This window comes from Chlamydotis macqueenii, chromosome 9, assembly GCF_036417535.1.
Source record: "Chlamydotis macqueenii isolate bChlMac1 chromosome 9, bChlMac1.mat, whole genome shotgun sequence".
In the NCBI taxonomy this organism is placed as follows: Eukaryota; Metazoa; Chordata; class Aves; order Otidiformes; family Otididae; genus Chlamydotis; species Chlamydotis macqueenii.
This window is the reverse complement of record NC_141564.1, coordinates 13,622,656-13,642,887: the sequence shown is the minus strand read 5'-3', so window position 1 is coordinate 13,642,887 and position 20,232 is coordinate 13,622,656. Positions and strand designations below refer to the sequence as shown.

Here is a 20,232-nt window from a genome sequence, read left to right as displayed (position 1 = left end):
AGTTTTGCTAAGTTGTACAGCCCATCACTAAATCTTCCTTGCAGTAACTTATCTGCTTAAGGCTTTCCTTTAACAGTTTAGGCAAGGGGTAAGTGTAGGTGTTTGTCCAGACTGGCGATTGAGCAGGAGTGCTGCCTTCATCTGAAATTTTTAGCAAGCTGATCACAGCACACTTTTGTTTAGTCATCCTTCTCTTACCCTGTCCTGCCCAAGTCTTTGAAATTCACCTTCCTTTCCCCTCTCCCTCCACCCATATCAATATCATATAACTCCACTGAACCAGGAACTCTGTCTACTGATTTGTTTGTCTTGTTCATGGTCAAATTCCTGCAGCCAGCCCATGCTGGCAATGCCTGTGTTGTCTTGAGATGGTGTGCAGCCTGTTCACCTGTTGAATCTGTAGATTTCTGTGGTCCAGGATTCATTTTCTAGGAGTGCTTGCTCTGAGACTTCTTTTTAGAAAGAATAATAAGGTCAGCATAAGTTCTGGAATATTTGTTTTGACTTTGTGTCAGAATTGTCAAATGTTTCTCTTGATACACATTTGGCCTATCCTCTGCTTAGCTCTTCAGTGTTGTAACAGGTGGGTCAAATTGTTACACCTTCTTGCTCCCTGCATAGAGATCTCTTGCCATAGCGAGAATAAAACTTGTGCTTTTGTTTGCCTGTATCTTGTCCTTTTGACCATCTCTCCAGTTTTTTGTTCAAAGAGGACTTTCTTGGCCACTATTTCTTCTTCCAGAAAGATGTGTTGAGATGTGGCTCCTAGTAGCAGAACAAGTGTTTCTCTGGTAGAATATATCCCAGGGTATAAGGACTTCTTTTTTCCTTGCCAAAAAATGTATCCAGACTGTACCAGAGAAGCAGAAATTTTTCAATCCTCTCTTTCTGGGATTCAAGCTTTAAAAAGAAAATAATCCTTTCATATTCTGAAAGTCAGAAATCTCTTTTCCTTTTAGAATAAGAGAACTAAGTGTTTTGGATGGGTCCTGCTCTTTCTGCATTGGAAATAACAGCTTTCTTCATTACTGCTTGTCCAAGTAGATAACTTATTTTCTTGAAACATGTATTGAGGTGCTTGACTGACTGATGGGATTTTGAGTCATTGCACAGAAATTTACCCAGAGCAACATATGCTGCCTCTTACAAATTTCTCAACGACTGTCACTTTGTAGGCTTCAAACCTGGAGCTGTACTCATTCCTTTGTGATTACTGAAGCATTCAGAATAAGACTGCATTCAGTTGAGCTGTACTGAGTGCACAATTCTCAAAGAATTATAGGGCCCATTTCAGAGCATGCATGTGGGAGATGTTACTTGAATTATCCTAGATTATGGGCAGACACCTGACACATTATTCAAAGAAAGAATTCAATTATTTTTTTAAATTTGTTTTGTCTGCATGACTGTTTGTATTTTGAAATAGTGCTTAAAATCTCTATTTGGAGTTAAAGTGTTGGAAGCATGTTAGGGCTTACTCTACCCTTTTGAAGTGTACCATGAAGGAAAAGTGTAACTAGGAGATTGAGATCCATTGTAGTTTGGAAGTGAAGTATGAATTGACACAGCCTGCCTCAGAGAGCTCAGGTTATTCAAGTCTGACTTTGATGTCTTTGCTTGCCTTTTTCTTACTCCTTATAAGAGAGGTTGAATGGAACTCCAGCTGTCAGCTTCTTTCAGCTCTGGTGTGGGAGGTAAGCTGCATCAAATACTCACTCTTCATAGGTTCAAGATTAGTAGAGAGGGTATTTTCTTAAAGGTTACTATTTGTTTACTATTGTAGGAAAGTAGTCTGATTTAGATTTGACTTTCCAAATAGAAAATATCATCCATGTGATCGAGTGTACTCGATAAAAGTGCATATATTCTTTGATCATGTTCAAATTTCCAAAATTATAGCTGCAGATGAGCTGCTTTTCTCCTCATTTGATTCATTTAAGTTGGGTTATATATATATATATATATATATGAAATCTCCACTTTTTGTTTATGCTATTAAAAAAAATTAACAAGTATTAAAACCAAGAGTTCATAAAACTATTGTTCATAATTGGTGTTTCTCAAAGGTCTTTGTGAAGATGAAGAGCGTCAGTTACAACTGCTTGTATTATGTGTGTATTTTATTTATATTTATAAATCCAGCAGGATTTTATAAAAGATACTGACAGCTAGGACAGATCAAGGAGATTCTAGACATCCATCAGGGCTCATTATAACTGGGTAAATAGATTCAGTATGATAGGAGTGTTTGGAAGACACTTGGGACCACCTCGCTTCACTCCCTGTAATTATATATGACAGTTTGTATGTTCATGGATGTGGTGGGGAATGCTAATTTATGTTTTTACGTTCTACCACATTAGCTCTATCAGAAATTCTCCATTTGTCTTTCTCCTCAGATTTCTGAGAAAAGAGAATTTTGGCAAGCAGTTCTCTCACAGAAGAGCCTGAGGAGGCTGTAGAATAATTAATCTTTGGAAAACCCCTATCACAGAAAGGGTTGAATTTTCCATATCTGTCTCTTAAAATCCAATTAGACAACATGGTTTATCAAACACTTGTTACTGGACTTAGGGGAGGGTAATATGGTTGAAAGATACTGCTTTTATTGTGTCCAGGCTCAAATTATATAACTGCTGACTTTTTGTCTCTTAATCCAAAATATTCCTTGGTTATAGAATCGGGTGAAAACAGATGTACTCTCATTCCTAAAAATATCCTTCGTGGGCGTTCATTTAGTTTCCAGCAGTGTTCTGTAAATTTGAGCGATGCTTTACAAAATTTTCCTGCTATACTGAGTCAAATTTCAGCAATTTACCAGCACTTTTTAGGATACCTAAAAGGCAAGTAGGGAATGTGAAGGTATTCTCCTGTTTACAAAGTGACTCGTGCATCAGGCACCACTTCTGTACTACCACAGTTACAGTCAGTTGACTTCTGCTTTCTTCTTGTAGACTCCATGCTTTATCTTGTAACTTACCTACAAGCTGTTGTTGTAAAATGTGGATTTGCCTATTGGGTTGTACTTGTGCATACTTTTGTGGAACATGCGCGCACACACACACACGTGTATACAGAATCTCCCTAGTTGCAGAGACCGCTGGATTTGAACTTGCTGCAGAGGAGTCATTTGTGGTAGGAGAAGAGCCAATACCGAGAAATGGGAATTACCCTGTAGAAGTGGTGAGGAAGTCAGGATGTCATTCTTGATTTCCTCTTTGTTTGGAAGCTTTTTCTTATTCCCAACTTGTACTACAAATTTCTGTCTCCTTTCAAGATGTCATTCATGAATAAAAAGGGATTTTGCTTTACTGTGAGTTCCACTGGAAGTCAAGTACCATGACCTGCAGCAGTTTCAAAGAAAGTCATGTTGCTCCAGTACATAAGTGTTTTGATGAGCCATTTCATTTTCCTGTTACTCTCTGGCTCTGCAGAGACACCTCAGTGTCACACTGCCATCTCCCTCCTTTGGGTTTTCTGCAGATGTGGGGTTGCAAGGAAAAACTGTGATATTAGTGTTTAAGAATGAGAGGAATCTCTAGGCAATTTGAATATATGTGTATCTCCTGCGAGTGGGGATTCAGAGATAGTCAGCATTCTGATCATACTACGTAGCGGGGATATGGTAACGCGAGAGTCTGTGGTTGAAGGGAATGTAGTTGAGGAGAGGAGCAGCAAGGGGGAAGTGTACGACTGTCCAGAGGTGTGCAGCCCTTGAAGGGCTCTCCCCTCATTTCAAATTGACATTTCCATTCAAATTAAAATGTCATCTGAAGCATTCTTATGTGTTTTGAGGGTGACATAATAATAGTGTTACTTCAACATTCAGAATTTCTGGAAGGTTAGATTTTGCCATTCTGAAAAGGTATGAGGTGCCAGTAGGCTACCATAACTGTATTACAGCTTAAGTAGGTTTAAGTGTTTAAAAATGAGAAAAATAGCCAAAGAAATACATCAAAAATATGGAAAAGTATTTGGTTGAAATTTGATAGAAAATAGTTTTGTGGATTAAACATTTTTTGTTTCTTAAGGATCCACCTGACCAGCTTTATTCTTTCAGCTTTATTAAAGGAAATAAGTGATTCTCCATTACAAAATGTATTCAAGATTCATAATTCAATCAATCAATTTGTTAGCCAGATTTTTACGTGGATTTTCATGGATTTTTTTTTGTTTTGAAAATAAGATCCAATTATGACAACTTTGTACTTTTCATTCTCTCTTGTCTTTAAAACAAGTGAGTCAAAATGTAAAAACAAGAAGAGTGGAGAGCTTTGTTAGAGCTTACCTTTCAGTGGCCATTTCTAGCTGAGAACGTGGATTGCCTTAACCAAAGATGGTTTAAAAGATCAGTACATCCCAATTTCATAAAATTAAAAATTCTTTAAAAAAAAAAATTTAAAAAGTTTAGCCTGTTTTGGGGTACGTGGTCACTAAAATGTTAGACCTGCTTGTTTTGTACCTGACTCTACTCGTTTGCAAGTAATCCAGATTAGTCAATTAAAGTATATTTTAAATCAGGCCCATTAAGATTAGAAGGGTTCTACTATATATAGTCCTGATAAATGCTGTAAGGCGGCTTACACGTTTTAATCCTTTAAAACCTCACTCCTGCTCTTGAACATAACAAATAAAATTGTTTATCTATCTTAAAGAACAGTTCAGCCTTTTACAGGTTGTGAATGCATGGTAAAGCTTCCACAACGTTTTTGGTGAATTTGCTTCAGCAGTGACTGCACCTAGTCTCTTTCTGAGTTTTGCAGGCTCTACGGGAGATGTTCTTAACTAAATGCAAATGCAATTTTTCTAATCTGTTCTGAAATTCCATGGCCTAGTCTTTCAAGTGATTAATGAGGTACAAGCTCATTACACATTAGAGTGTATGAAAGCCACTAAAAGCATGTAGAATGCGTTGTGGTCTGTGTCAGGTCATGTTAATATAAAACAACAAGCGTTGAAGCAAAGTAGTATCTCCTCAAAAATGGTTTGTGATGTTTTTATTGTGATCTATACATTTTAATAGGTAATCTCTTTGCTAGTGTTGTTGAGTGGTTGTACTAAACATGCTATACTCCCCAACCTCCTCTACCAACTGAAATTTATACTACGGTCTGTAACAAGGAAAGATGTACAAAACATGAATGGTACCTATGAATTTATCAAATACCTGTATAGATAATCAAGGGATGGTAGTAGTACATGACTAGAACTCGTAATTACAACTTCAGTCATCTATATGCTGTAGCAGTCCTGCCTCACAAGCTTAGAATTGCAAACAAATGGAAGGTCAATACAAGATCACTGTAATGGTGGCCATCCTAACTTACTACCAAGCTTCATTTCTCAGTTTGTTTGGAGGCACCGTGAAAACGAAAACTAAGTATTCTTGACAGTGGAGAGCAGTGTAAATCAGTAGTTATGTAAAATTGTCAGCACAAGAGTCCTGCTTTGACAGATCCAATGGGTCCTGCTAAAGTAGGACTCTCCACAGACAGATGAAAAGAGGGAAGAAGTGGCCTACTTTTTTAATTAAAGAGAACTTTTTCAGCTCTTCATGGGTTCAGTATATGTAAGAATCTCTGCTTATCAGTGCTGTGCTGCCATCTGTTCCCTGTACAGACATCCATGCTTCCACGAGTTACTTTTTCTTCTCTGCTGTTTGCTGAATTTTCCATCCCTTATCATGGTCTTCTGTTCTTTTGCTCCATTTACTAGAACACGTGTTCCAGACCAAATTAATTCTCATTGCAGCCTCTTTCTTCTCTTCCCCTGCCTGTAGAGACTAGTCACCATGTATCTGTGTTTATCGCTGTTCTCTCGTTGCCCATCAGATAGGCCGTCCAGGAGAGTTTCACTGCTCAGACCCTTTCTCTGAAATTTTGGTTTCTGTTGAAGTAAACATTGACACTGAAAACATTACAGTTTCTAGGTAAAATCAGTTTAGGAGCTCAGAGCAGAGGACTCTTCCAAGATTTTCTGATTCCTTCTCCCCCCCCCCCCTTTTTTTTTTTTTTCATTTTGTGCAGTATGTGCAGACATGAAATATAGCAGATTTATTCTGGTTTTGTACCATCTGCTTATCCAGTATAATTTTGAAGTTTAAACTTGAGTCCAGATGTATCCATTCAATGTTCTTAATAACTGATTATGTGTAAATCAGAGTAGACTGGGTTGTTTTTTTTTTTTTTTCCTTTGGTGATGGTGGGGTACTGTTGGATAAATGCCATGAATCGAAGCAGCAGATGCTTGCGCTTCCTAAAGCTCTGTGTTATGACAGCAGGTACTACTTCCTCTGTGTCCCTAAATTTATTGGAAACTTTGAGAAAATTCTAGCCAAGAAGAGAGAGTGTTATTCTTATGGTCTTATTTTACTGCATTTCATGTTAGTCTTGCTGCCTGTTACCCTTTATTTGAAGCGTAGCATCAGGAGCTTTCCTAAAATTCGGAACACTAGAAAAGACCCTGAGTTGAGTCCCATTCATTGCTGTTGCGTATACGTTAGGTTTCAGATCCTGGTCAAAGTGTTATCTGAAAGGATTGAAGGTTTGGGTTGTGTGGGTTTGTTTTTTGTTTTTTTTTTTAATTTCATTGGCTGGAGGGAAGTGTTTCTTGTGCCATCATAGTTCTTATTAAAATACTGTTTCAGAATCTCCATGTTTTGATGACTGTGGAAATCAGAAGCATATTTGTAGATGGAGTTCTATTTTACATTTAAATAGCTTATGTCCTTTCTGTTTGGTTACCCCGATCACATTTGACCAGAGATCAATCATATTCCTTCTCAGCCAAGCTCTTAATTTCCTCTTAAATAAGAAAGCAAAGTGTCATAGAATCATAGAATGGTTAGGGTTGGAAGGGACCTTCAAAGGTCATCTAGTCCAACCCCCCTGCAAGGAGCAGGGACATCCCTGACTAGGTCAGGTTGCTCAGAGCCTCATCCAGCCTGGCCTTGAACGTTTCCGGAGATGGGGCCTCCACCACCTTTCTGGGCAACCTGTTCCAGTGTTCTATAACTCGCATCGTAAAAAAATTTTTTCCTAATTTCTAATCTAAATCTACCCCCCTCTATTTTAAAACCATTACCTCTCGTCCTATCGCAACAGGCCCTACTAAACAGCCTTTCCCCATCTTTCTTGTAGGCCCCCTTGAGGTACTGGAAGACCGCTATCAGGTCTCCCCGGAGCCTCCTCTTCTCCAGGCTGAACAACCCCAACTGTCTCAGCCTGTCCTCATAAGAGAGGTGCTCCAGCCCTTTTATCATCTTCGTGGCCCTCCTCTGGACCTTCTCCAACTGGTCCATGTCCTTCTTGTGCTGGGGGCTCCAGAACTGGACACAGTACTCCAGGTGGGGTCTCACCAGGGCAGAGTAGAGGGGAAGAATCACCTCCTTTTTATCTTGCTCACTGTGCCTGTTCCAGCTCCAAATTTCTGCAATGTTGAAGTGGCAAAATAAAACTTTAAGAAGAAGTTTTATATTTGTATGTGCATTGTATGGCTTTGTCACACTTAGCCATATGGAAGTTGATGGTGCTATTCATTGTGATTTAGGGGAAAAATATGATAAGTTTTGTCTTATGCCTATATGTGTAATATTATGCGTGCCCCATAACAAGGACTGGAATTGTAAAGAAAACAGTTCTCTGACATTTGGGAGAACTTAATAATCATAAGCAGAATGAAATAGGTAATTTAAACATACAATGAAATTCTATAAACACTGAAAATACTGGAAGGTGGGAGAGTACTTGAAGGGAAGATATCGCTCTGTACTTGTCTTGTTCTCATCAGTGAGAGAGACAAGCGTTAAGCTAAAGTTGTGCTTTTGGTTTTACCCAGTACTTCTGCTTTTATGTTACCTTAGCTAAGGGGTTTCTTACAAAGTCATCTATGTCTGGTATATGTATTATATGAAGTCTTTCATTAGTGTAAATTTGATGCTACTTCTCTGTAATTTGTTTCCTTTTTTTTTTTTTTTTTTTTTTTGCATTTAATAAGTAGTACGGTATTACTGCAGGGACTGATTAAGAACATAGGGGTGTGTAGGCAGTTTTCTGGTGCTTCTGTAATCAAATAAAATTGCGTTTTGTATGGATCACATTTGATAGACACACATCTCAGATACGAGTCTCCAGTCTTGCTACCAGCTGTTGGTTATTCCACGTGAGGTGGAACAGCTGCGACAGTCTTCTGACTGCTATAGTGCAACTACTTTTCTACATTTCATAAACTACCAGATGGCATCAGTGTTCTTGAGATTGGTGAGATATTTAAGGTGCTAAAGACAGTTGATATTCGTCTCTTCTTAATCATAGAGATAGAAATATAATCACTTCTAGCACATTAGCAAAGCTCTCACTTAGTTTTATAATGCTGAAGTTGAACCAAGCCTAAGTAGTCAAAAGAGGTTGGGTGCTGATGGGTGCTAATCCTTTGGGTACCAAACTCATACTGCTTTTCTGATGCTAGCTGTCTTTTATTTTCTGTCTCCAGCATTAGTTTCAGTACCACTGTATCTAACACCAAGTTTTCTTTATTAAAAACAAAAATCCTGTCTACTTCTCAGCTTCAAACCAAACGATTGAGATTTCTGTCCATCCTATTCCTCCCAAAACCTTCTGTAAGAGGAATATAACTCAAATGTTTAACTTGCTCTACATCAAAGGAGCTCACCAGATTCCATCTGCACAGAGTGTTTAAGCTTTTCCTAAATATCATATTTCTTGGCACCCCTTCTTTTTGAACAGCTTTCTCAGTTCCAGCCCATTAGTTTCCTTTTTTCCTTTAGTGGTATGGCAGGAGCCTCTATGTAGAACTTATTCTCTTTCTTACTCCTACAGATGTCCCTGTCACTCATTCAGCACTTACTTCCCAGGAGCGCTGATGAAAATTAAATTACTCCAGAAAACTGCAAGACCAGCAACCTGAGGATGATATATAGGATAAGGAAGAGCTAAGTGATAAGGAATAGCCTCCCCCATTAACTCTCTTACATACTGCATGTTACATAGGAGGAAATCTGATTCTTCCAACAGATGACACATAATACTTTCTTAACAGAAATTTGTATTATTTTCCAGTAGCTATTGCAAAGAACTGCAGATATTTTCAGTACTGAGCAGGCTGTAGCACAAGAAAATGCTTGGATTATCTGGTCTTTTCCATGCTTACTTTTCTTTTACACAGGGGACATAAAAAGTCTCTTATATCAGAAATCTCAGCTACAGTTTGTGTAGTGTGTTTGGAATTTAGAGCTTTAATCTTCAAAAACAACCAAGAAACAGGTGAGAGGCTTGAAAGATCATCTCTCAGGTATAAATGAGTAAAATGAGGTGACTTACCCAAGGCCATACAGTGCAGCAGTAGCACAGCAGGAGTAGACTGTTCTGTCTCAGCATCTCAGTCCTTCCCCTAAGGGATATTGCTTTCTAAAAAAATATCACTTTCTCACATTCCTCTTAGATTACCATCCTGTCATCTAAAATTCCTTTGCTTTTAGTGATAGCATTGGTAGCGGTGGAAATAGTGTTTTTGTTTCTCTTGTCAAACACCCTCATCAATCTGTTACAATGTGGTAAATTATTTGATCTGGACTTTATTTATCTTAAAAACTGAGATACTATCTTAAAAACTACTAACTTTTAGTTTTAATGAACAGAAGTCTGGGTTTTTTAAGAGACTGTTCATATAGTCATAATCTGCATAGGGTTAATTATAGTTACTATTGCTCGAATATCAGATTTATAGTAACCTTGATGAATGAAGTGGCATATCAGAAACTGGTTCACAGAATATTCTTCTGTAATTTTTTCTTCTTCTCTGGTTAGTCTGTGATCCTTGGTGCTCACTGTCTGATGAGTGTATGGGGAGAAAGTGCTACAGAACGTAATACAATACATGATATTTAGATGACTGTTGAAGGAACCTTTAGCATGGAGATTTCCTTAAGATTTTTGCATTTTAGAGCCCTCTTTAATCTTATCTTGCATTTCCTGAGTAAATTTGATGCCTGCAGGGAATAAGGGTGCAGTTAGGAAGAGCAACACATTACCCAGTTCAGCAGCTGCTTGCTGCACACACCCTGGCTCTCCCAGTGTTGACTTGTTATAATCCAGCATCACGTGGTCTCCTGGCGAAGGTGGTAGCTGCGGAACATTTCCTTTAACAAGAAAGCTTTTACAAGTGGATGTGTTGATTCTGAAGTCCAAAATATTCAACTGAAGGGAAAACTTACTTCTTTTGAGTTCATATTTTATGCTGACAGCCTGTAAGTACCTCGCTTCACGAAATGTTTGTCCTGAGGAAGCTATTACTATTTTACTGCCTGCCTTTGTAGCTAAAATCAAATGCATTTAGCTTAGTTTTATTAGTACACAGTGCTGCTTAAGAACACAATCCGTTTTTCCAGGATTAACATTGTACATAATTCTGTAGTGGGAGTTTGAATCTCTAATGCCGTTTACAAGTGAATCGAGGTTCATGCCAGAATTCTGGATTTATTTCTTTTTTTCCTTTCGTGAGGTCCTATGGAAACATTGTCTTATTCAGAAAATGTTTTGCGTATTTCCCACCTTATAGTGCTAAATTATTTGTCTAATTCAAGTCTAGGAATTTTAAAGTATCTGTTCAATATTTTTTTTCCAGACACTTTTCATTCCCATTTCTTAACATTTAAAATGTAATATATATTGTTCTTGATTATAAGCGTATGTGTTTCAGATGTACATACTGAAGTTTTCATTTTGTCATGAGTTAAAACTTATCTGTATTGGTCTTTTTATTACTGTAAAAATGGTAATTGTTAGTAGAAATGCTTGTTTTAATTAAGGGAAAAAGATAGTTATTGTGAATTATAGATTAAAACCATAAAATTTTTAAATGTAATAGTTATTTCCTGTTGTTTATTTGCTTCACCTCATCACAATTATTTTGTATTTTATTTCAGTTAATATTGATAAATGTAAAATTTCACATAGCCTTTAATTATAACACATAGTGTTTAATAAAAATGTTGAGATTTGAGAGGTGTTTTCTTGTAATAAAAATCTATAACAAATGCTTATTTTCTGAGATTTTCAGCATTTTTGTAATTTATTTGCTGAAGTTCAGAGGAAATTAATTGCAGTGCCTCCTTTTCTTGCAGAATACAGTCGTTTTGAAGCTAAAATACATGATTTACGGGAACAGATGATGAACAGTAGCATTAGTTCAGGATCAGGATCTTTGCGAACCAGCCAGAAGAGATCACTCTATGTCAGGTAATCATCTTTTTCATAATATGGCTAGTGTGATTTTCTGTAGACTTAGTATTTCTGTATTTGCATTTTTGAACTTAACAAATTGATATTTATGTGCAAAATACATTAAAATAAAGTTTAACGTAATATAACTGAAATATGTACTAGCCCTGAGAACCCTGTATGAGCTTTGAAGAGTGGTGCTATTGCTTGCTTTTTGTCTTGCCTCTCAGAGAGATGATAGTCCTTCAGCAAAAACATATATTTATTCTTTAAATCAGTATATGTGAAGTCTTAACAACTTGCGTAGTTCAGTTTGTGGTTTTTGTGACAGTAGTCTTCATATTCTCCCTTGTTCAGTTCTTGAGTTTAAATTTATAGTCTCCCTTTACCGAAGCTTTGGCAGATTTCCATCTTATTTCCTTCAATTTACTTTAGCTGTATTCTCAGCTTACATTAAGAAATCTTATTTCTGTATCCAATAACCTTTTATTATAGAATATTTTCCATGGTAACCAAGAAAGCAAATGCATCAAAGCAAATGAAATGAATATTCATAAAGGAGGCTAAAAGTAGGTGGAAATATAAAAGTGCATGAAGAAGTTAAGAAAAGAGGTGGTTTCACCAGGAAGATGTTACAAGGTGCAGTTCATTAATGTGCCTGCTAACTCCTACATCAGTTATCATATACTGATAAAGCATAATGTTTCAAGTATGGAATGTGGGTAGAAAGATTGCGTTTAAAAAAATAAATTGATTTTGAAGTTCCCCAAGCCAGCTCATCTCTGAACTGAATAAGGGCCAGCAGTAGCCTCTTGGCAGGGGCCAGAATTTTAGTAGAGCAGGTAAGACTTCAGTAGTGCTGGTGCTTGGGTTAAATTTAAATCTCCAAGAATAAATACCTTAAATACTAAGAATAAATGTTTGATATCACAGTTATCTGTGTCTTAGAATTTCCACAGGTAGGTGTATGTATAGATATTGTGGTGAGATCTTCATTTTGATAATCCCAAAATATATTTCTTTAGCCCTCATCATTTAACTAAGCCTAAACAGTTCTAAATGCTTTTATTTTGTTTGATTAGCTATAGCCTGCTTAGTTTCTAAACCATTTTATGGTCATGTTCACACATTGGTCTGGTATTTTAAGCCACTGAGAAGCCTTTTGGGTTTATGTAGTTTTATTCCACTGATGGAAGTTGTTATGTGTAAATAATTGAGATTGAGCTTTTGACTTTGCCAGCTGCTGCAGATAGTGCAGCCTTCTCCAGGTTGTTGGCAGAAGCCTCCTGGAGGGTGGTGATTCCCTTTACTGAGTCTCAAAAACCTTTCTTGGAATCAGCTTTGTTATAAGTCAGAACAAAAATCTAAAATGCAAAAATTCCTCAGGAAAAGAACTTTTCCACCCACATCTCTTAACAGAGGGTGCTGCTAGGGCTTTTTAGATCTACTCTTGTCATCACACCAAAAGACGCCAAAGACTGGTAGGCAGTTTGATATACACAGGATGGGTTCACATCTGTTCTGTCTGGTTTTGAATATAATGTTGACCTCGCTGAAGTAAGTTTTATGAATCTTCTCATATATTGCTGGATACTGACAGAACATACCAGTTATCCAGCCTGTTCCTTATAATAAGTCACTCTAGTATGATCATTCTGTACTTTAATTGTATCAATTCAAAACCAATTTTAGTAACTGAAGCTGTCTTTTTTTTCTTTAATATTTGGGTTTGGATATGCCTTAAAGGATTCTGGTTATGTAACATAATGCTGAATTAAATGGTAAATCCAACAGTAAAATGTTTATAGGCATTCAACCACAATTGTAGAAAACCTATCAAGTAAAAGTGCTCTAAAAATAATTATCTCTGGTGATTTCTCAAAGTCATGGTAACAAAATAGCAGATAAAATCAGATACATCATTGTGTCCCCATAACAGAAACTTAGTATCTTTATGAATAGCCTGCCTGTAAACACCGTTCTGAGTCTGCTGCATAATATTAAGGAAGAGACGATTGTGTTAGCCTGAAAGTATAATTGGAAGTAAAATGGCAGATTTTTCTTCTTAATTGTATGTATATATCAATATATGACAATAGCAGTATAAGAAACAGTCCTTGGAGGGCCATACAAATACAGCAATTCAGCAGCAGCAGCAAACTCATTTGCACATCTAATTCTCTCTCTTCCTGCCCCTCGGCTAATTGAGAGGTAGTGATATAATAGCATTCTCTTATTTTTTGCTTTATATTTCTTTTGATCTTGATTCTGTGAGAGATTCTGTGATACAATGTTTCTGGTTTTGCATCGGAACTGCGTCTGTATGCTCTCCTCCTCCATCTGCAGATTCAAAAAGCACATATGAAAAAGTGTGATACTTCCATGGTATCAAGTTTCTATGATAATATATTGACAAGGAGTACTTTTGTTTCATATTTTACCTCGTCTGGCATGCTGGATCTCACTCTGCAATGTGTGTAGAATTCAAAATTGAAAATTACTTTTACCTCTGTGCATTTTTCTGACCAGCACAATACATTACAAATTCGAACAAGGTTGCTGATTCCTGCTTGGATTAGAGCAGAAAATGGTTACATCTCCAAGTGGAAAAAAACTTTGCAGTTTTGAAATTATTAGGAAATTTTAAGTAAATAAAATGAAAAATAAGATCTGGCATTAGCACTGGGCCTGAAAAGTTTACCTACCTGTACGAGGAGCATAGCTGGGCATCCCTGTGTAATTCTGATAGTTCAAACATCTGATTTCAAACAGCTTTCCCAAAAGCTCAGGGAGAAAAATAGAACCTCCTTTATTAAGCTGATCTTTGTTCATTCTGAAGTGGTAAGATAAATTCATATCTCATGAAATCAGGTGTGGAGATGCTTTGGTGTAGAAATTCCTGATTGCTTTGTTCAGCAAGAATACCCTAAAGGAAGAAATGCTTCACTAAAACTTGATTAACAGTCAATGATGTTGAAAGTAAGGAGTGTGGCCAGGTAAAAAGAGATTCTGGAAAACTTGGAACTGTTAATACGGCCGTTAAGTTTTTGACTTTGAAACATAAACACTCATGAAACGTGCAACTTAACTTCAGTTTCTGTAGACTTGTAAGTGAAGGATCTCAGTTAACTTTTTTAGTGCTGTTTAGTTGCTGAGTAACACAAGGTGAAATAAAAGGAAAGACTTGATGCTTTCTCTGTAAAATAATTTTCATGACTCATTTAAATTTAAATAGAACTTTAGAGTAAATATCATGGGATGGCATTCAAAGCAGTAGTTAATCAGGAAAACTAAATTTCTTTTAAAGTAAGTTAGTGTTTATAACTTACACTAAATGTATAGATGGTATTGTTAATCTGTATTAAAAGTCTGCATACAGGGAGTTAATAAAAGAGGTATTTTTCTATATACCAGTCCGTAGATAAATGTGTCATCTTGGCTATGAAATGAGTTCTCGTTTGATGGCTTGCCAGGCATACAGGAAAAGCTATGTTAATCAGTTGGAATCAAAAGAGATTTTTGTTAATTCTGTTTGCTTTTTGGCTCACTTATTTGATAGTTACCAGTTGTTGGTGTTCCTGTAAATTTCAGCTGCATATTTTTGTCACTACTGTTTGACACTCTAATTCATTTTATTAGAAAACTGTCTTTATCGACTCTTACTGGTTTCCCCAATAAAATTACTTCAGTGCTTTTTGAACAAAAATGTGCAGAATAAATCTGGAGGAATAACTACTGGGTGTATAATTTTATTACCTGCAGTATCTGGACTATTGCAAGAAAATAATTTTTTTTTTTTAAAGAATCTGGCTATCTCAACTATTACAAATATTTATTATCTTCTTTGCAGAAGCAAAATGGAACAAACATTTGTATTTGTTCTGAACAGAGATAGATGTACAAGTTTTACACACAAAGCAGTGTTATAAAATAAAACTGAAAGATATTATAGTGGAGATTGCACTACTAAAGGAAGGTGGTATTTTGACCTCCAAGCACTCTCAGAATCGAAAGTCTAAATTTTATTATAAATTTTACAAATCAAAAATATCACACATTTAAATATAGGGCTTTGTGACTCATGAGAGTAAATACTTTGAAGCCATTTAAAAATGTTTGTCTTGTTCTGGACTTTTAAGAAAATATTTATTAAAACTTTCATCTCGTTATGAAATTTTTGATACCTTTTTATGGCCCCAAAAAGGCATGATGTCCCAACCAACTCTGATTTTGCAGTAGACCTTATGCTAAAGATGAATTGATCTGACAGATGATGTTGAATGTTTTCCCTGTAAGCAATTTGACATTGGTTATAAGCAAATACAGTTCAAACTTGAAGAAATACACTCTGTGCTTTTGAAAGGCAAAACTCACAATGCTAAAATATGTTTTGGAGCAAACAGTTATGCCTTACAGGTACTTACATGGGTTTTAAAAGTTCTACTACATTAAAAATCTGGCTGAAAAAAGGTGCCTAAGGCTAGTGCTTGTGAATAAGAAACTAACTGAATTTGGACAAGGAAAGGACACCATTTGAAGTCATCATGTTGTAATCTATTGATGCTACTTTCCTAAAGTTGAGATGGATTAGGTATCAACTCTCTAAACCGAGATTGGGTATCATTTAGAAAGTGCATCACTGAGCTTATGAGCTTCCAGATGAGAGTTAGTTGAGGGTTTTTTTGGCCTGTCTTATACAGGCAGCTCTGACTTTACGTGGATGAGGTTTATACACCTTTTTCAAGTGTAAAATGACAGTTATTTTTAAAGCGTAGTCTTAGGAGCATCTCTTAGAGTTTGGTAAGAGGTTCCTGTTATCATTCATTTTCACATCCCTGTTAAACCCTTGACTGTGCTGAGAGAAACATACTGCACATCTCTTCAGTTCTTCAGGGAACTGATCCAGATATAAAATGATCCAACAGAGAGAAAAGAAATAAATTTTAGCCCAGATCAGTCCCACAGTATGGTACACCATGCGCCTTTCCAGACTGTTGTGCTTTCCTAAGTAACAGGGGGAAGGGATCAGCACAAAGCAGGAATGAATGTGGCTATGGATCGTAGTGGACTTGCATAAACCAACCTTGCTGGCAAAGGGAATGTTAATGAAACTGTAGCCATGCTGCTGATGTTCAGGCATTGCTAGTGCCTGTTGCTTGAAAACAGGCTTACATTAGCAAAAAGAATGATGTTCTCTTGAAACGGTTGGAAATTTTCCAACAGAATGCACATAAAGTTCTTTGCCTTCAGGTGCTTCAGTAGCTGGGTTATGTTCAGATCTTATTTTTGGGCTTTCTTTTTTCTTGCCACCCTGGGAGCAGGTTATCGACTTTTACTTTTAAAATAGTAATTTTTATTTAATAAAATGATTCCAATTTGTAACTTGATATAAAGCAACGTACGTTACAGAACTTTTGATAGTGCTGTATGATTCAAATGCCTGCATTTTTTTTGCTAGGCTGATATGTAACGTGCTCTGTGCAAAGTACTGAATTGCAGGAAGCATCTTGTGTGGACCTTTTGCAAAACTAGAGTTCTGCCTGGACAAAGTTTGTTCTCATTCATTTAAACTTATACGTATGTATGTGTGAATACTATAGTATATATTCTCAGTGTGTGTATAGGTGAAAGAGAGCGAGAATGCATTCAGCATTTGTGTTTTAAGGAGCTGTCAGAATGATGCAGTCATTGGTGAACAACACAGGCAGCTTCATTTTTTGTGAAGCTCCCATGTTTTTTCTTTCTTGCTTTTTCTATGTTTTTTTCTTTTCAATGTAGAGCTCTTTTTGACTATGACAAGACTAAAGATAGTGGCCTTCCAAGTCAAGGATTGAACTTCAAATTTGGCGATATCCTCCATGTCATTAATGCTTCTGATGATGAATGGTGGCAAGCACGGCAGGTAACTCCAGATGGAGAAAGTGATGAAATTGGAGTTATCCCAAGCAAACGCAGGTATGTCATAATACTTTATTGACTTTCAGCTGTCTGCTATTAAGTCAGATAGGATGAATACTTATATTGTATATGCTTTTCTCTTTATTGTTAAGTTCTGTACCATATTAACCACATGCTTTTGTTTTGTTTTGTTTTAAATAAACTGTAGTGAGATTCTGACTAACTCAATGAGAAGTTTGTTAAAATCCTATTTAGCCTTAGAGTTGTGTGCTGAAGTTGGTAAAGGTGGTCCAAGTCCATTTCTCTGTTCTTACTGTAGGCAAGTTATGGGTTTAATAACATTACACTGTTCACATGTGAAAAGGTACAAAGTAAATTTTGTTTTAAATGTGACACTGTCATGAATTCTTTGTATCCAAAACATGGGAAACTGGGAAATCTTTCTTTGGTGGCCACAGTAAACAGACAAGGTGTTTGCTGGCATATCAGAGATCCAAATTAGAGGTTAGGTGCTCTGAATCTTAGTAGCTGCTGTTAACTGGTAATTGAGGCTGCCCACTTTTTGTGACATGCTTTTACTTTTTCATGCCCGGATTTATTGAATCTGTGTAATCACAAAATACTCCAGTACCCTCACAGCTCCTCACTTGAGAAATAACATCCTACTCTTGCAATACAGTCTGCCACTAGCAGGCTGCTGTTTTCTGAAGGTGTCATCACCAACAAAAATCTGTATTACAAAAGGTACACTTCTGTGCTTACATGGTAACAAGTGGTAACTTGAGGTTCTGAAATTTTGCTGATTTAACTTTTTTGTGTATGTTTTTGTGGTAGAGTTGAGAAAAAAGAACGAGCTCGTTTAAAGACAGTGAAATTCAATTCCAAAGCAAGAGGAGATAAAGGGGTGAGTTAATGAAGTACTAATTACACCTGGCATTGTGAATGGTAACATTTTTCAGTGGTGTATCTATGCAGACTCTGTTTTAGTTTTTAGTGAAAAGATTTAATTCTGTCCATTAGAAATAATTCAGAGCACCAGAGCTAACTTCAATGGTAAACCATTGCCCAAACACTGTAAAGTGTTTGAAGAATTAGCTTAGAAATACATATTATCATTAATACTGTAATGTAATAGGAACAGTAGGTACTAATAAGGTATGGAATCGTGCCCTTTCTGACAGCTCTGCAAGTGCTGTTTATAAAGCAGTTTAGTCCTTTAGTATGGATTGTACTTTTGGACTCCCCCTTTTACAGAAGGGGCTTACTACCCATTTTCAGAAAAAGTAATATATTCCTTTCTTGAAATCTTTCTAAATTCATATAGAAAACAAGGAAGTAGAGCTCAATAGGATCCTTATGATAAAATGGGGTTTTATGGTGTACAGTTACGCAGACAGCATAAAGTAACTTGGTTACAATTATGGATGCAGAAGCTTTAAAGAATTTCGTGCAATGGCATAGGCCAACAAAAACTCAAGGCTAATGCCATTGCTGACCAGAATCGGTCTCCAACTCACAGCTGTTTTCTGCTCACCAGCGCTCTCTATTCACACAAATACTGTTGTGGCTGTCAAACCATGTAAAATGACCAATGCAGATGAAAAATAACCCAATCCAAAAGAAATCCTAGTTTTGATTTTAGTTAATCCCTTGGTGCAGTTCACTGCACAATATGCAGTCCCTGTCTGTGATGGGAATGAGTGGTGAGAAGGGAGGTCAGCTACTTAAGTAGTAATAGGAATATTTGTAACCGGAATTACAGCAATTTCATAATAGTAAAGCAGCCAACTTTTATTTTGAGGGTGAGGTTTTTTTGCAATGTTTTGTTCATTTTGAAACTTGAGAAACAATTTCACAGCCTTACCATTTCTACCAAAGGTATATAATTAGTAATTTCAAGACTTAGCTATGTATGTTTTAGATGCAAGAGTCTTCTACAGTACTAATATATTACCATTTTTTTAAATCTGAAGCACACTTTAAGCTCCTGAGGAAGCTATTTCTTAAATAGTGATTATTTTTTAATAGCATTAATGCTGTAACATTAGTAAGTCATTGCTGTAGATCTCAAGGATGCCTTTTAGTTGTTTTTCAGTTACAATGTTTTCATAACTTCAAAAATAACATCTATAAAGTATTAAAGCTTCAATATTTTATCCTGATAGTGTAGGACTTTATACTTTAAAGACCAAGAAATCCATATGTACATCCCTCTGCTACATGGCAAAGGTTTCAGTTTATTTTATTAATGAAGCAAATGTCATGGTTGTTTCCATAAGTATTTGTTTAAAAGGAAATCAATATCTCTAGTTATTTTCTAGTGAACAATGATAGTACTGGATTATTTGCAGTTTTTTTCTGATTTGGTACATTCATATTTTGGTATTGAAATAAAATGCTGTCAACTGATGTAATTTTTAACCTGATGGTTTTTATAATTTGAGTTCACTTTTTGGAAGTCGCATAAAGAAAAGGGCTTAAATACTTCAGATTATTTTAATTACATCAAGTAATTTTTCAAATGTTACCATGTTCTTTGAAAGATAATTGCATGGTTTTGTAGTTTGTCTACCAATAAACTGCAAACAGTTAACTTAATTAACGGTGTATTTGAAGTGGCGTTTTGACACCAGCAGTCAGCGCACAGTCCCTGTGTGCTAGCACAGCACCCAAGATATGCATGGAATACTGAGTGGAAAAGCAGCTACGCTTGCCATTGATACAGAACTGCAGCTCTTCTTTAGTAACATTTAATTTTGCAAACACGCTTACACTATTGCTGATCTCTTGCTTCAGCTGTAAATGTTTTAACATTATGGTTTCTCCTTAAAGTATTCTTCCTGTATTAGTCATGGTGATATTTTTCCCTGTAAGTTCTGTGCACCATACTTGTCCTCGTGGACTGTGTGCCGCCTTGTGACAGCATATGATAGTACTCCAGGGACAGGATGAAATACCAACTTTGTACAGTTCTTCAAAATTTCTACAGTAAAACCTTAACGAGTAGCCCTGGTGATGGCAAATGTTAAAATCCGTGTTCCTTTCATTTAAGGAGAGCTAAAAAAATCTGGAGCAGAAATGGTTAATGTTTTTTCCT

General features: G+C 36.4%; 1 protein-coding gene across 21 annotated transcripts in view; it reads left to right on the top strand.

The window, feature by feature from the left end:
• Positions 1–20,232, top strand: part of DLG1 (discs large MAGUK scaffold protein 1) — a 151,762-nt gene that overhangs the window by 112,033 nt on the left and 19,497 nt on the right. For 20 of the 21 annotated variants that reach the window (XM_086754911.1, XM_086754904.1, XM_086754916.1 and 17 more), the window contains 3 exons: positions 11,141–11,255; positions 17,016–17,192; positions 17,970–18,039. In XM_086754911.1, coding sequence (XP_086611037.1) covers positions 11,141–11,255; positions 17,016–17,192; positions 17,970–18,039 — 362 coding nt within the window. Of the gene's footprint in view, positions 1–8,881; positions 10,265–11,140; positions 11,256–17,015; positions 17,193–17,969; positions 18,040–20,232 lie in introns of those variants that run through there. The other variant, XM_086754909.1, reaches the window with a different exon arrangement.